This window comes from Euprymna scolopes, chromosome 7 (assembly GCF_053919585.1).
Source record: "Euprymna scolopes isolate OS-2025 chromosome 7, ASM5391958v1, whole genome shotgun sequence".
Taxonomy (NCBI): Eukaryota; Metazoa; Mollusca; class Cephalopoda; order Sepiida; family Sepiolidae; genus Euprymna; species Euprymna scolopes.
The window spans coordinates 156,963,933-156,979,701 of record NC_136488.1 but is presented as its reverse complement, the minus strand read 5'-3'; the positions used below and the strand labels follow the sequence as shown (position 1 = coordinate 156,979,701).

Sequence of the window (15,769 nt, the reverse complement as noted above, 5' to 3'; positions counted from 1 at the left end):
TACTCATAACACACAGGAGACATTGGTTTGTACTGAGAGGGAGATGACTTATCACCTGAATTCTTAAATACAGGGCAAACTGATGAGGTCTTCCAGGGAGTTGGAAAGCACTTCTCCTTAAGGCAGCGCTTAAACAGTTTCGTAAGTATGGGAGCAAGTTCTGGTTGAAGCTTTTTTAACACTATAATTGGGATGCCGTCAGGGCCAGTTGCTTTACTGGAATCAAGGTTCTTGATTAGCTTGGCGACCTCATGCACGGATATTTGTATGTTACCTAGCGTATTCTGTGTTATAGGAGGAAATATGGGGAGTTGATGGCGTTCGTCGCATAGGGTAGAATTAGCTGCAAAGTTCTTGGCAAATAGTTTGGCCTTACCTGACGCTGATGAGATGACCTCTGGTCCATTGATAATGGTTGAGATGGGATAGAACGCACACTTCTGTTCAGGATCCTATTTGTTATTTGCCAAAACTGGTGGGAACCAAGCCTCTGATCAGCTACCTTGGATTTAACAGACTGGGCATATAGCTCTCTTGCATTTTTTATTACTCTTTTACAGTGGTTGCTGGCAGTCCTGAAAGCAGCTTTAGTCTCAGTGCATCTATTACGTTGGTAGCTATTGAAAAAGTGATTTCTGTGCGCGATAGCAGCAGCACATTCTGGGGAGACCCATGGCTGGCTGTTAGGTTTTTGTTGGAATTTTTTAGATGGTATGAATTGGTCTATGCCTACAATTAACCATTCGGTAAGATTTTATACTATAGAGGACACTTCCTTTTTAAACATGGAGTGCAGAGGTAAATCAGATATGAATGTACGGAAGCTATCCCAGTCAGCCTTAGAGTATCGGTATACAGTACTGCTTAAATGTGGCAACCGTACCCCATCATTGGCCGTATCTGGCTTTTATATAGGTAAAGAATTGCATCAGGAGTGAGATATCAACTGGAGCGGTAGAAGGATCCTACCATTTTTCTAGTGGCCTTGGCAACGGATTTGATGTACGTGTTCTATTTTAGATCAGGAGTAAAGGTCAAGCTCAGAAGATTGTCAAAACATAGAGCCTCCCCATGATGAGAGCTGTCCATTTCAATTGATGTCAAATGAGAATAAGAGCAGTGATGATGATGTAAAGATAGGAGCTTGGTTTTAGATGCATTAAAAGTAACCAGCCACTGCTTTCCCCATTGCACCACATGCTCAAGATCAGAAGAGAGAGAGTCAGAGATAACTTTGTCATTACGGCCTTTGATGTGTTGCCATAGATGGTAGTGTTGTCAGCATAAATGTCAATGAATGATGTTAGGATATTATTTGGAAGATCATCGATGTAGATCAGGAAGAGAGTTGGCCCAGGATGGACCCTTGAGGGACTCCAGCTTTAATACTGTGAGCTTCTGATTTCTGCCAAACAACCACTACTCTTATGAGTCTATCTGACAGAAATGATTTAATGATATATATATATATATATATATATATATATTAAAAATTAATACATATATCTTAAAAATTAAGAATTAATATATATATATATATATATATATTAAAAATTAATACATATATCTTAAAAATTAAGAATTAATATTAATATATATATATATATATATATATATATATATATATACATACATACATATAAAGAATTAATATTAATCTATCTATATATCTATATAGGAACATTTCTGTACAGTCTGAGGAGGCTACATAACGGCCAAAAAACGGTCGCGTAGCTGAAACAATAATGTAATTAAACAGAAAAAAAACGGTAGTAAAAAATAAAACGTGTATATATATATATATATATATATATATAGTTTAATCAAAGGAGCTGCAATGTTTACCTGATATAAGCAATGGTAAACTTCGGTCTAATATAAATACCAAGTATTTATATAGAGATATTTTCATCCCAACCAAATAAAAAAAGCTCAATGCACAAATAATAGAGAGTGCAGCTTATCATTTAAGAAAAGAAATTAAAAGTTGAAATTTACAATCAAATTCATTGCTCGATTGAATACTCAAAAAACAATTTACAAAGTCCTTATTCAGCGGAGTTTCAAAGAACGCTATTCTTCTCAGAGGACAGAAAGACATCAGCAAATTATATTTGTAGCAACGGTAGAACTTGCTGGTTAGGGCATTAAATGAAACTGCAATTAATTAGTCATAAATTGCAAAAATGTACATGTCCTTTAAAAAAAAAAAAAGAGTGAAAAAAAAATGTAGGAGATGTAAAAAAATATAATGAAAACGAACCGAGCATAGAATTGCATGAAGACACTTTCAAAGGTGATCTTTAGAAAGAATTAAGTCCAAATTTAAATCCAATTGTCTAATTCTAATCAATTTACATTTACTTTATTACATCGACATGGTAAAGAAAATGAAAATCACTACAAAAAAAATGACATTTTTTCAACGAGTACATGGTATAGCAGTCTACAATATGCATTGATTATTTAACTACTACAATATGTATTGATTATTTAACTACTACAATATGTATTGATTATTTAACTACTACAATATGTATTGATTATTTAACTACTACAATATGTATTGATTATTTAACTACTACAATATGTATTGATTATTTAACTACTACAATATGTATTGATTATTTAACTACTACAATATGTATTGATTATTTAACTACTACAATATGTATTGATTATTTAACTACTACAATATGTATTGATTATTTAAGTACTACAATATATATTTATTATTTAGCTACTACAATATGTATTGATTATTTAACTACTACAATATGTATTGATTATTTAACTACTACAATATGTATTGATTATTTAACTACTACAATATGTATTGATTATTTAACTACTACAATATGTATTGATTATTTAACTACTACAATATGTATTGATTATTTAACTACTACAATATGTATTGATTATTTAACTACTACAATATGTATTGATTATTTAACTACTACAATATGTATTGATTATTTAACTACTACAATATGTATTGATTATTTAACTACTACAATATGTATTGATTATTTAACTACTACAATATGTATTGATTATTTAAGTACTACAATATGTATTGATTATTTAACTACTACAATATGTATTGATTATTTAACTACTACAATATGTATTGATTATTTAACTACTACAATATGTATTGATTATTTAACTACTACAATATGTATTGATTATTTAACTACTACAATATGTATTGATTATTTAACTACTACAATATGTATTGATTATTTAACTACTACAATATGTATTGATTATTTAACTACTACAATATGTATTGATTATTTAACTACTACAATATGTATTGATTATTTAACTACTACAATATGTATTGATTATTTAACTACTACAATATGTATTGATTATTTAACTACTACAATATGTATTGATTATTTAACTACTACAATATGTATTGAGTATTTAACTACTACAATATGTATTGAGTATTTAACTACTACAATTTGTATTGATTATTTAACTACTACAATATGTATTGATTATTTAAGTACTACAATATGTACTGATTATTTAAGTACTACAATATGTATTGATTATTTAACTACTACAATATGTATTGATTATTTAACTACTACAATATGTATTGATTATTTAACTACTACAATATGTATTGATTATTTAACTACTACAATATGTATTGATTATTTAACTACTACAATATGTATTGATTATTTAACTACTACAATATGTATTGATTATTTAACTACTACAATATGTATTGATTATTTAAGTACTACAATATGTATGGATTATTTAACTACTACAATATGTATTGATTATTTAACTACTACAATATGTATTGATTATTTAACTACTACAATATGTATTGATTATTTAACTACTACAATATGTATTGATTATTTAACTACTACAATATGTATTGATTAGACATGCAATATTCCAGATCTGTATATTTTAACAGTTTTTGTGATGTGTGACTTCGAAATTAGTATATGTTTATGACATTTGCTACTTTATTTCCGCAACCAAAACGAAACGTATTAGCATTTTTATCGACTTATAATGAATTAAGTAGAAGTTGGAATTGTTAAAAAAATAGGTATAATAATCATCATGAATGGAATTATATTGAATGTTCATATTTACTGTCATTTAATTCAGTTTTATTTTATGATACTTTAAAAATTGTCCATCATTGCAGTTTTGCTATTATAAATGATGGTCACTTTTCACACCTCAAAAATCATGGCCGAAATTGAATTAGAAATAATTGTACTTTTACTTTTTAATTTCTTCTTATAGTAGGAGTGATGAAAACATTTGTGACATTTTTACTGTTTTTTGTCAGTTGGCTTCAAAGCCGTCATGTTGTAATTTACATATGTTCGTGCGTCTTCACCCTCAGCACGGTAGGGTATCCTGCTGATTCAGCTTCATTATCAGTGGAGAAGACATATAGAATCCAATTCTAAATGTTTTTTATGCCAATCTTTTAAATTAATATTTGAATCATGAGTCAAGATAAGAAAAAAGAGAAAAAAGAGAAAAAAATGAAAAGAGAAAAAGGAAAGGAAAAGAGAAAAAGGGAAAAGAGAAAAAGGGAAAAAGGAAGGGAAAGGAAAAAAGGAAAGGGAAAAAGAAAGCAAAAGGAAAGGTAGAGAAAAAAGAGAAAAGAAAAGGGGAAAAAAGAAAAAGAATTTTCATGAACAGAATTTCTTTTGAAGAACTATTCATCTTTTGAACATGTTATGAGATTGATGCTAAAATGGAGTTTGCTTTAAAACTAAAGTCAATAAACATTCATTAGAAAAAAAAAAACAGATACAGAAACTGAATTAAAGTTGATAAAAAAACAGATACAGAAACTGAATTAAAGTTGATAAAAAAACAGATACAGAAACTGAATTAAAGTTGATAAAAAAACAGATACAGAAACTGAATTAAAGTTGATAAAAAAGATACAGATACAGAAACTGAATTAAAGTTGATAAAAAAGATACAGATACAGAAACTGAATTAAAGTTGATAAAAAAGATACAGAAACTGAATTAAAGTTGATAAAAAAACAGATACAGAAACTGAATTAAAGTTGATAAACAGATACAGAAACTGAATTAAAGTTGATAAAAAAGATACAGAAACTGAATTAAAGTTGATAAAAAAACAGATACAGAAACTGAATTAAAGTTGATAAACAGATACAGAAACTGAGTTAAAGTTGATAAAAAAAACAGATACAGAAACTGAATTAAAGTTGATAAAAAAAACAGATACAGAAACTTAATTAAAGTTGATAAAAAAGATACAGAAACTTAATTAAAGTTGATAAAAAAGATACAGAAACTTAATTAAAGTTGATAAAAAAGATACAGAAACTTAATTAAAGTTGATAAAAAAGATACAGAAACTTAATTAAAGTTGATAAAAAAGATACAGAAACTTAATTAAAGTTGATAAAAAAGATACAGAAACTTAATTAAAGTTGATAAAAAACACATACAGAAACTGAATTAAAGTTGATAAAAAAGATACAGAAACTGAATTAAAGTTGATAAAAAAAAACAGATACAGAAACTGAATTAAAGTTGATAAAAAAGATACAGAAACTGAATTAAAGTTGATAAAAAAAAACAGATACAGAAACTGAATTAAAGTTGATAAAAAAAAACACATACAGAAACTGAATTAAAGTTGATAAAAAAAAACACATACAGAAACTGAATTAAAGTTGATAAAAAAACAGATACCGAAACTGAATTAAAGTTGATAAAAAAAAAAAAAAACACAGTCAGAAGCGATTACCTGTATAATCCACGGATTCCCTGAGTCTTGACCGTACGCACCAATGTTTGAAACATGCTCGTCTTTTCAAATCCCACTTGTCCTTGCATTTTTGTTTTTATCGTATCAATTGGATGACCAACACATATGCTCGTCAAACCATACAAAACTCCAACTGTAAGAAACGAAATTTTAAAAACCGTCAGTGATTTTATGTATCTCATCGAAATAGGAGATGGTGTATGCACGGATCATTTCTTTTTTTTTTTTATGTTTGTTATGTTAAATTAAGGTGAACCAAAAATAAAAAAAATCGATTTAATTCAATTTCAGACAAATCATTTTGTAATTCTTTTTTCTTTTGCTGACATTCTTTTTTCTTTCTTATTCTTATGACTCCCTCTCATGATTTTCTTGGTTTTCTTCTGAACTGAACCTGCTACCTCAACTGTTCTACATCTACTAGTCCAAGAACTCTATCCTTTCAACATGGCCATATCATCAAAGTCTCTGTGCACACATCTTCCTATATTGTTCAGATTTAACCAGTTTTTAAAACTGACATTACAGTTTATCATTCTCTTATTTCTTTCCATACAAAGCATGTCCTCAACCCCCACTAGTCAGGTTTTACTTCCATACATAATCACACTATGCTTTTACTAATCTCTTTTATTCAATAAAATTGTTAGACAAGATATTTTCTTTGCTATTATTCAGACTGTTATTAGCACAACATTTCATTTAATGTAACTTCTGTCTTAAGAGTATCATGTCCAATTCTGGAATTGGCATAGAATTTCGAATTGAACCGTTTAATTCACAAGTGAATTTTAAAGTGATTTATAAACTGTTAGAAAGGACATTATTGAAAAATTTACAATAAAAGATAAAATTATAAAGATAAAAAAATAACAATTAGTGCATTAGCATTAGTTTTTTTTTTTGGGGGGGGGGTGAATGTTATAGTAAATATTTTTATGAATAGATTTAAATTAAAATATACTTTTTAATGTCCTTTTTCATATTTCAAAAAATCACTTCAAAATACAAATACTGAATAAAAAAATAAAATGTCAACGTACTGTTTACCCTTACCAATTGTGGAAGTGCCAAGCACAAAAATTTTGGAAAGATGCTAGCTGACTATTACCTATACTTTCTATTACCATGAAAAAAAAAAAAATTATAGTTTTTCTTTATTTATAAATTAGCATGGGTGCCTGGTGTTGCCCGGGTATTTGGAGGTGTATGCTGAGCCCCCCCACCCCCCCAAAAAAATGGTCAATTTTTTTTAATTTGACCCCTTAACATTTATTATTTTGGGCTCAAATCAAGTTATTAAGTTAGATCCATGTCCAAGGAACCTATATATAAAATTTCAAGTGTTTAGACCCAAAATTGTTGGAGGAGTTTGGTAGAGTTCTCAAAGGTCAAATCGTTGAAATTTGACCCCTTAACAGCCAAATTTCTGGCCGAAACCCTATCACATAGATTTTCCCAAATCTCAGTACCCTGTATATCAAATTTCGAGTCTGTAGACTAAAAATTGACAGAGTTATTGTGTAGGAAATGTACAAACAGACAGACAGACACATTCACTTTTATAGATATATAGATAGATTTAACAGTAAAAAAAAAAAAAAAAACCCTCCAAAGTTGTTCTTGTGTTAAGTTAAATAATTACATGTTTGTTTTCCTTCATTTTTTTTACTCTTTTCTTTATTAGCACAAATGAACCATAATACTCAACTTTTGTCTTAAACTTTTATTCTCGACAAACATTTTAAGGGTTTCGATTTTTCTTGCAACTACTGACAATCTTACTTAACATGTTATTTCACGCATAAACGTGGCCACCTCGATACTGTGTTGACTTGATGGATGAGGAGTTTATCCACAAACTGATGGCATCCACTGGTTGGCGGAAGCACCAAGATGGTCAGCTCAAGGTGTGGCTCACAACGGTCAAAGCAGAGATGGAACTTGTATCTGGTCCTTGCGTTTTTGGTGTCCAATGCTGAAATTGTGAATGGCTAGAACATACCATTGACTGCTGATGATTGACAAAGGTGGATGGCCTTGAAGTGCGATACAGTTAACACTACTGGAACCAGCTCAACCCACGTTGGGGGTGGGGGGTACACATAGTATGCACAAACTTAACTGTTTGAGTTAAGTTTTCATTTTGAACAATTTCATTCAATATAATGAACAAAAGAATACATTAAAATTTATTTAAATTATCAAAAGCTTATGGTTTAAAGGTTGTGGTCAGTGAAGAATGCAAGAAAAATTATGCACAGACATTAAAAATGTTTTTGTTGTTAAGCAGAATTCATATTGTTAATAAATACTAGCAGGACCTGTGGAAATTCCACAGGGAACTAATTCACATGTAATATATTGATGTTGGCATTCTGTAGATGTTCAGCATAAATGAAGACGCCCTGATATTATTGTAGCTTTTTTGTTAAAACTGCAAAAGTATTTATCTAAGCTAGCACAAAAGCCCGGCAAAGCCCGGTCGTAAATACGCTTAAATATGATATTTTAATTCTTGCAGATTTCGTATATATTATTATAGAGTTAATGTTCTATCGATTTTTATATGTTATAAAGTTGTGATTAAAAAAAAAATATATATATATATATATATATATATATATATATATCCATATGACTTGGATGCATTAGCTTGAAGCAAAACCGAAATTAAGAACTTATGAAATATATATGAGATTCTTCAGCTATAATCGAAACCAAAACTTATGAAGAATTCTTGGTAAAACTAGTTATGACAAGAAATGGAAGTACATAACAATTAAATGACCTGGATGTAAGTGCGACACAGAAAATAACACACACGCTATTGTATTAATATATAGATTAAATGTGGAATAATTTCCATTCAAAATCCATTTAGTATTATGCATGCAAAATTAAGAAAAACACACTTGAAATGCGTAAACATTATGTGAATAGGCTAAATCCAAACAAAATGACCACCGAATTTGATCTGATGTCGTTTTTATCTAAAAAAAAAAAGAAAAAGAAAAAGAAAAAAAGAAAAAAGAAAAAGAGAAAAAGAAAAAAAAAACGAAAAAGAAAAAAGAAAATAAAAAAAGGAAAAAAAAAAAAAGAAGAAAATTCGTTTCAAATTAATTTATTTCATATTTATTAATCAAATTAATATTTAACAAAAATAAAGAAACATTTTCCGTGCATATACTGAATCTTTCTCAGAAAAATTTAAAAATAATTTGGGGTATTCAAACGTTTTGTAGTTTCAAGTTAAACTATTCCAGGAATTACACATTTGTTTCATTTTTCTTTTTCTGTGAAATAAAAATGAAAGTAAAGAGTTTCTCAGATAAATACAATGAAAGATAAAACTTTTCATAAGTCAACGTTAGCCATTTTCTTTTTATGAAGACCTAAAATGTATTAGCCATTTTTTTGAAAAGATGTGACCAAATAAATAATAGATGTGACCAAATAAATAATAGATGTGACCAAATAAACAAACAGATGCGCCCAAATAAACAAACAGATGCGACCAAATAAACAAACAGATGCGACCAAATAAATAGATGCGACCAAATAAATAATAGATGTGACCAAATAAATAAATGTGACAAAATAAATAAATGTGACAAAATAAATAATAGATGTGACCAAATAAATAAAAGATACGACCAAATAAACAAACAGATGCGACCAAATAAACAAACAGATGCGACCAAATAAACAAATAGATGTGACCAAATAAACAAACAGATGTGACCAAATAAATAATAGATGCGACCAAATAGACAAACAGATGTGACCAAATAAACAGATGTGACCAAATAAATAATAGATGCGGCCAAATAAACAAACAGATGTGATCAAATAAACAAACAGATGGGACCAAATAAACAAACAGATGGGACCAAATAAACAAACAGATGGGACCAAATAAACAAACAGATGGGACCAAATAAACAAACAGATGGGACCAAATAAATAACAAATGTGACCAAATAAACAAACAGATGTGACCAAATAAACAAACAGATGCGACCAAATAAACAAACAGATGTGACCAAATAAACAAACAGATGTGACCAAATAAACAAACAGATGGGACCAAATAAACAAACAGATGCGACCAAATAAATAATAGATGCGACCAAATAAACAGATGTGACCAAATGAACAAACACATGTGACCAAATAAACAAACAGATGGGACCAAATAAATAATAGATGCGACCAAATAAACAAACAGATGTGACCAAATAAACAAACAGATGCGACCAAATAAACAAACAGATGCGACCAAATAAACAAACAGATGTGACCAAATAAATAAAAGATACGACCAAATAAACAGATATGACCAAATAAATAAAAGATGCGACCAAATAAACAAACAGATGCGACCAAATAAACAAACAGATGTGACCAAATAAATAGATGCGACCAAATAAACAAACAGATGTGACCAAATAAACAGATGTGATCAAACAAATAATAGATGTGACCAAATAAATAAACAGATGTGACCAAATAAACAAACAGATGTGACCAAATAAACAAACAGATGTGACCAAATATACAAACAGATGTGACCAAATATACAAACAGATGTGACCAAATAAATAATAGATGTGACCAAATAAATAATAGATGTGACCAAATAAATAATAGATGTGACCAAATAAACAAACAGATGTGACCAAATAAACAAACAGATGTGACCAAATAAACAGATATGACCAAATAAACAAACAGATGCGACCAAATAAACAAACAGATATGACCAAATAAATAAAAGATGCGACCAAATAAACAAACAGATGCGACCAAATAAAAAAACAGATGTGACCAAATAAATAGATGCGACCAAATAAATAAAAGATGCGACCACAGATCTGACTAAATAATAGATGTGACCAAATAAATAATAGATGCGACCAAATAAATAGATGCGACCAAATAAATAGATGCGACCAAATAAATAGATGCGACCAAATAAACAAACAGATGCGACCAAATAAACAAACAGATGTGACCAAATAAATAATAACAGATGTGACCAAATAAATAATAGATGTGACCAAATAAATAATAGATGTGACCAAATAAACAAACAGATGTGACCAAATAAACAAACAGATGGGACCAAATAAATAATAGATGCGACCAAATAAACAAACAGATGTGACCAAATAAACAAACAGATGTGACCAAATAAACAAACAGATGTGACCAATTCAATAAACAGATGCGACCAAATAAATAAATAAATAGATGTGACCAAATCAATAAACAGATGTGACCAAATAAATACAAAACAACTAATTAACCTAACACAAATCTCTTTAGTTGATAAAATAAAAATGAATGCGTGTTAATAATCACACAGGGAAACTTAATTTTCATGAGCAAAAAGAGACGATTTAATCTTAAAAATAACTGATTAAAAAAAAAAGAAAAGAAAAAAGTCGATACTTATACAGAATATGAATTGTGCTGCAATAACATTATTTAGAAACTCATTCTTAACATGGGGTGGGTAACTGTTTTGTACTTTCACCTAACAATTTAATAAATAAAAGATACCATAAAAATTGAATTTTATTTGAAAATCCTATCTAAAAATAGCACAGTCCGTGCCCTTCTTCCACATGTGTAATATAGACACAAAAAAATATTTTCTTAGTAGTAATGCTAGTATTGATTCATGTAATAATTTGTGCCATGATTTTTGGTCCCCTGACAAAAAAGATGGTGGACCTGTAAATTCACCCTTGTCCGTTCGTCCGTGCATCTATCCGCACATTTTTTCAATAACTATGCCTTGGAAATTTTTGAAATTTTGCACAAACATTAAACATGATATGTGTAAAAAAAACAGAACGGATTTTCCGGGAAAACTCCAGTTGCACTCCCTAGGGGTGCCTTTCGGATTAAAATGGCTAAAATTGACACTTTTGTGCTTATTAAAAAAAATTGATGCCTTGGATTTTATAAAACTTTCTGAAAAGTTGTAACCGATTTCTATATAATTTTGTTTGTGTATACTTCGCGTAGGCCTAATAAAAACACTTCATTTTTGGGACTATTTTAACCATATTTGTCAAAAATTTTCTATTAAGCAGTTTTGCATGGTGCTGAACTCAAATTTAAATATGTTAAGGCCTTGAGGACTTTTGGAGCTAAATGGGGGGGGGGGAATGATGAACTTAGTCATTTTTCTTTTTTGCATGGTGCAGAACTCAAATTTACATATGTTAAGGCCTAAAACTGCACCGTTTGTTCATTTCAGGATTTGACGTCCCCTGGGAACTTTTGGGGCTAAATGGGGGAGGGGGTGTCAAATGCTGAACTCAGTCATTTTTTTTATGCCTCGTTCACTGTGCACTCACGGGTGACCATGCATGCTTCACTTGTTCTAGTTGTTAGAGAAAGCAAGGGAGGAGATAATAAAGAGAGAGTATAGAGATGGAAGAGAGGGATAAGTTTAAAAAAAAAAAAAAAAGATCCTACAAACTTGAACTATTTTCTATTTTGTTCATGCTTCTGGGCAATCTCGGGTAGCTGTGCTAGTTTTTAATCTAATTTATAAAACTCACTATGTGTCTGTCTGTTTCCATATTTTCAAACTATCTCTTCTGAAACTAAAAATCGCATTTTTATGACCGGGTAAAGCCGGGTGCCCCCCCCCCATCCCACTCTAGTAAAATATAAAGCCACAGAATCTAGACTATTCTGGTAATGACTTCTTTCCTGTTGATTGCGGAATAATACAATACATGTACAGTTCTAGGAGGTCCACCCTTCCAAGCTTTGCCTTTTCTTTTTGAGAAAGTGTTAGTTTATTGCTAATCGCCTGAAGCACCTCTATCGGGAAATGCCCAGAAACTTTTTGGAAGTCAGAGTACCTCTCCTAGGGTAGGGGCATACTAACTTTTCAATCCCAATTTCCAACCGTGGTGTCACATTTCTTGCAGTGAGAGAGAAATAAATACCTTACAAAAAATTATATTTGTTTAATAGCTTTCTTTTTTTTTATGGCTTTCATATTTCCTAGTCATGCCAATAAACTGAAAGAAAGAAAGCAAGTTATTTATTGACATTGTTTTCATGGATCTGAGCAAAGAAATTAATTTCAACATGCTACAACTTCAAATCCAGTTTGAATAGTTTTGGTTGCAAGTCCAACATCATCTCACGCCAAGAAGTTTTAAATATTTGTTTTTATTGTTAATAAGTAAGTCAAATAAGAAAATGGAGGTTTTTTATTTAGAAAAATTTGAATATTGTAAATCTGAAGCGAATGAAAGCGAAAGATATGGATATAATTTACAGGATGGTCGATAGGAAAGTGGGAAATTTATTGTTTCAATTTTATTATGTTTGGCTTATTCAATTCTTCGAATTTACCCGGCGTAAAATATGTTTAAATATATTTTAATTTACGCAGATTTCATATTTATTTTTATAAAGCCAATTCTCTATTGATTATTATATTGTATCCAATATATATAATGATTTCAAAAGTTAAAAAAAAAAACAATGACTCGGGTACCATCAGCTAAAATCAAAACCAAAACATTTAGCGCTCAAGCCTTAGTCATTACCGTTCGAGCTATTGATAGATGGATGAGAAAACATTGAAAATAAAGTGACTTTAATGTATAAATGTATATTTGCGCATGCATAGAAGTAACAGTTTTCGTTAACTTTTCTTTTAAAATTTTGACCCCTTAACAGCTATTTTTACCGGTTTAAAACCAAATTGAATTTATTCCACAGGTCCAAATCCTGTATATATTAAGTTTGGTAGAGACCTTTCTGCACACACAAACAAGGTCATATATATATATATACACACACACACACACACACAATGTGAGTGTACAAGAATATTTTCATCCTAAATACTACACAGTTATGCACAATGTAGAAAATATGCATAAATAGAATTGAACGTAATAGTTAAATGAAACCAATCATTTAATAAGAAACCATAAAAAAATGAATGATTAAAATTTAATTTTCCAAATATGCAAATTAATTGACCTTTATAAAGTCATTTATATATCCATGATGGAGTATATTAAGTTCATTTTAGTAATTTTTAAATAGAAAATGTAGGCATTTAATATCAATGCCAGTGTGACAAAAAAAAAAAACAAACTTAACTTTATGTGTACAAATTATATTTATATATAAATAAAAGTGACCCTATTCTACTCGGTAAATGTTGGCGCGTTACTTACGGAAAAAGGGTTAAATAAAATGCAGAAGCACCCGTTAAACTACACAAGTTCAATGGTTGAATATCCCCCTCCCCAAAAAAAGAAACCGTTCCTGAAAACTTAATTTTTCATTATCAGATTCGTTGTCAGCAACCTCAAATACCCCTGAAAAAATAAATTAGAGTGGTTGTGTTCTGTTGTAGCTTAAGGAAATAATTTATTTATTTTAATAAATATTACTCTAAATACTGTTTTAATTTGTGGTCTTGCCTTTATGTTCTTTCCTTCTGCTCAAGATTTCTTGGACCCCCCCCCCTCAATATAAACCTTATCTTTTTTTGCGCCAACGCCGGTTATAGGGAGGGAGGGGGTTCCAGTTACAAGTAGCATATTTGGCCTTTTGTGTGTTTTTCGTTATTGGAAAACAGAATAGCCACCAGTACAATGATAGTGATTATGTTGGATATTGAATGTCTTCAAATATGGATAACTACTTGTTTGCGCAAAAAATAAATGCGATATTCGTTCTCAGCATACCTGAAAACTTACATAAATCGACAAATTAAAAGGTGAATGCAGAGGGGTCAGTAAACTAAAAATTTACCCATCGGCATTCATTTTGCACATACTTATTGTTGTTTTTCATAAAAGCTCTGCAGGCCAGATTGGAGTCCTGGTGGGCTGAATTTGACCCACAGATCATAGTTTGGAGACCTTTAATTTAAGCGATTACCGACATTCCGAAGACATTGTGTTCTTACCTACTTCACACTACTTGTTTTCAAACAGAAAATATTTAAAATACGTTTATACACACAAAACTTATCAAGGTAGCTAGAAAAATAACTTATCTTGCCTTTGGTAACATTTATTTGTTGTATATTTAAATGTTTGACACTTTTTTTTGTTTGTTGTCTTCTCTGTTAAAACCCCCTATATATTTTTTTTTAACTAGCTTCATACCAAATGGTCGTTTATTGCTACTATACATCAAGCGACCACAAACAATTCTCACTTTTTTTCATACTAGCATGGGTGCTCGGTGTTCCCCGGCTGTTTGGGTGTGTGTTGAGCAAAAAAAAAAAAAAAAAAAAAAAAAAAAAAAAAAAAAAGTGGTAGTAGGAAGGCAGGCTCGAAACCGTACCAAAAAGGAGGAAAAGAACGGGAAAAAAAACGTGATGTCTTTGCTGTTACGACCACCACCATCAAACCGAAAGTGACTTCTGTTTAAACTAAGGCTAGACAATCGAAAAGAGGGGATGATTTTCGAAAATATCGGTGAAAAAAGTTACCCTTCCCTATAGAAAAGTGCCCAGTTGAGGATGAAGAAATTTATGTTTTTAGCCAATTTTTTGGTATTTGTTGTCTGAAGGCTTCAAAACGATACTGATATTGTGAAAATCCGTCGCCTCTGTCGAAAGTTTTAGGCAGACATTCAAACATACATACATTTATATATTGGTAGCTCAAATTTTCGACCCAAACCGATTAAAAAGCTTGCCCTATCTCTGAATACCCTTTATGTAAAATTTCAAATGTTTAGACCAGAAATTGTCTAAGTAATTTGATAGAGACCGCAGGAGGTCAATTTTTTAAAAACTTTGACCCCTATTATGGCCCCTTAACATCTATTGTTTTGGGCTCAAATCAAGTTATTAAGTTAGATCCATGTCCAAGGAACCTTTATCTAAAATTTCAATTGTTTATACCCAAAATTGGCGGAGGAGTTTGGAGGAGTT

At 30.2% G+C, this 15,769-nt stretch overlaps 1 protein-coding gene across 1 annotated transcript in view; it reads right to left on the bottom strand.

Moving 5' to 3' along the window:
* Window positions 1-15,769, bottom strand: part of LOC145280096 (putative mitochondrial 2-oxodicarboxylate carrier) — a 65,288-nt gene that overhangs the window by 48,802 nt on the left and 717 nt on the right. Inside the window, exon 2 of the mRNA XM_080131821.1 lies at window positions 5,800-5,953. Coding sequence (XP_079987947.1) covers window positions 5,800-5,953 — 154 coding nt within the window. The remainder of the gene's footprint in view (window positions 1-5,799; window positions 5,954-15,769) is intronic.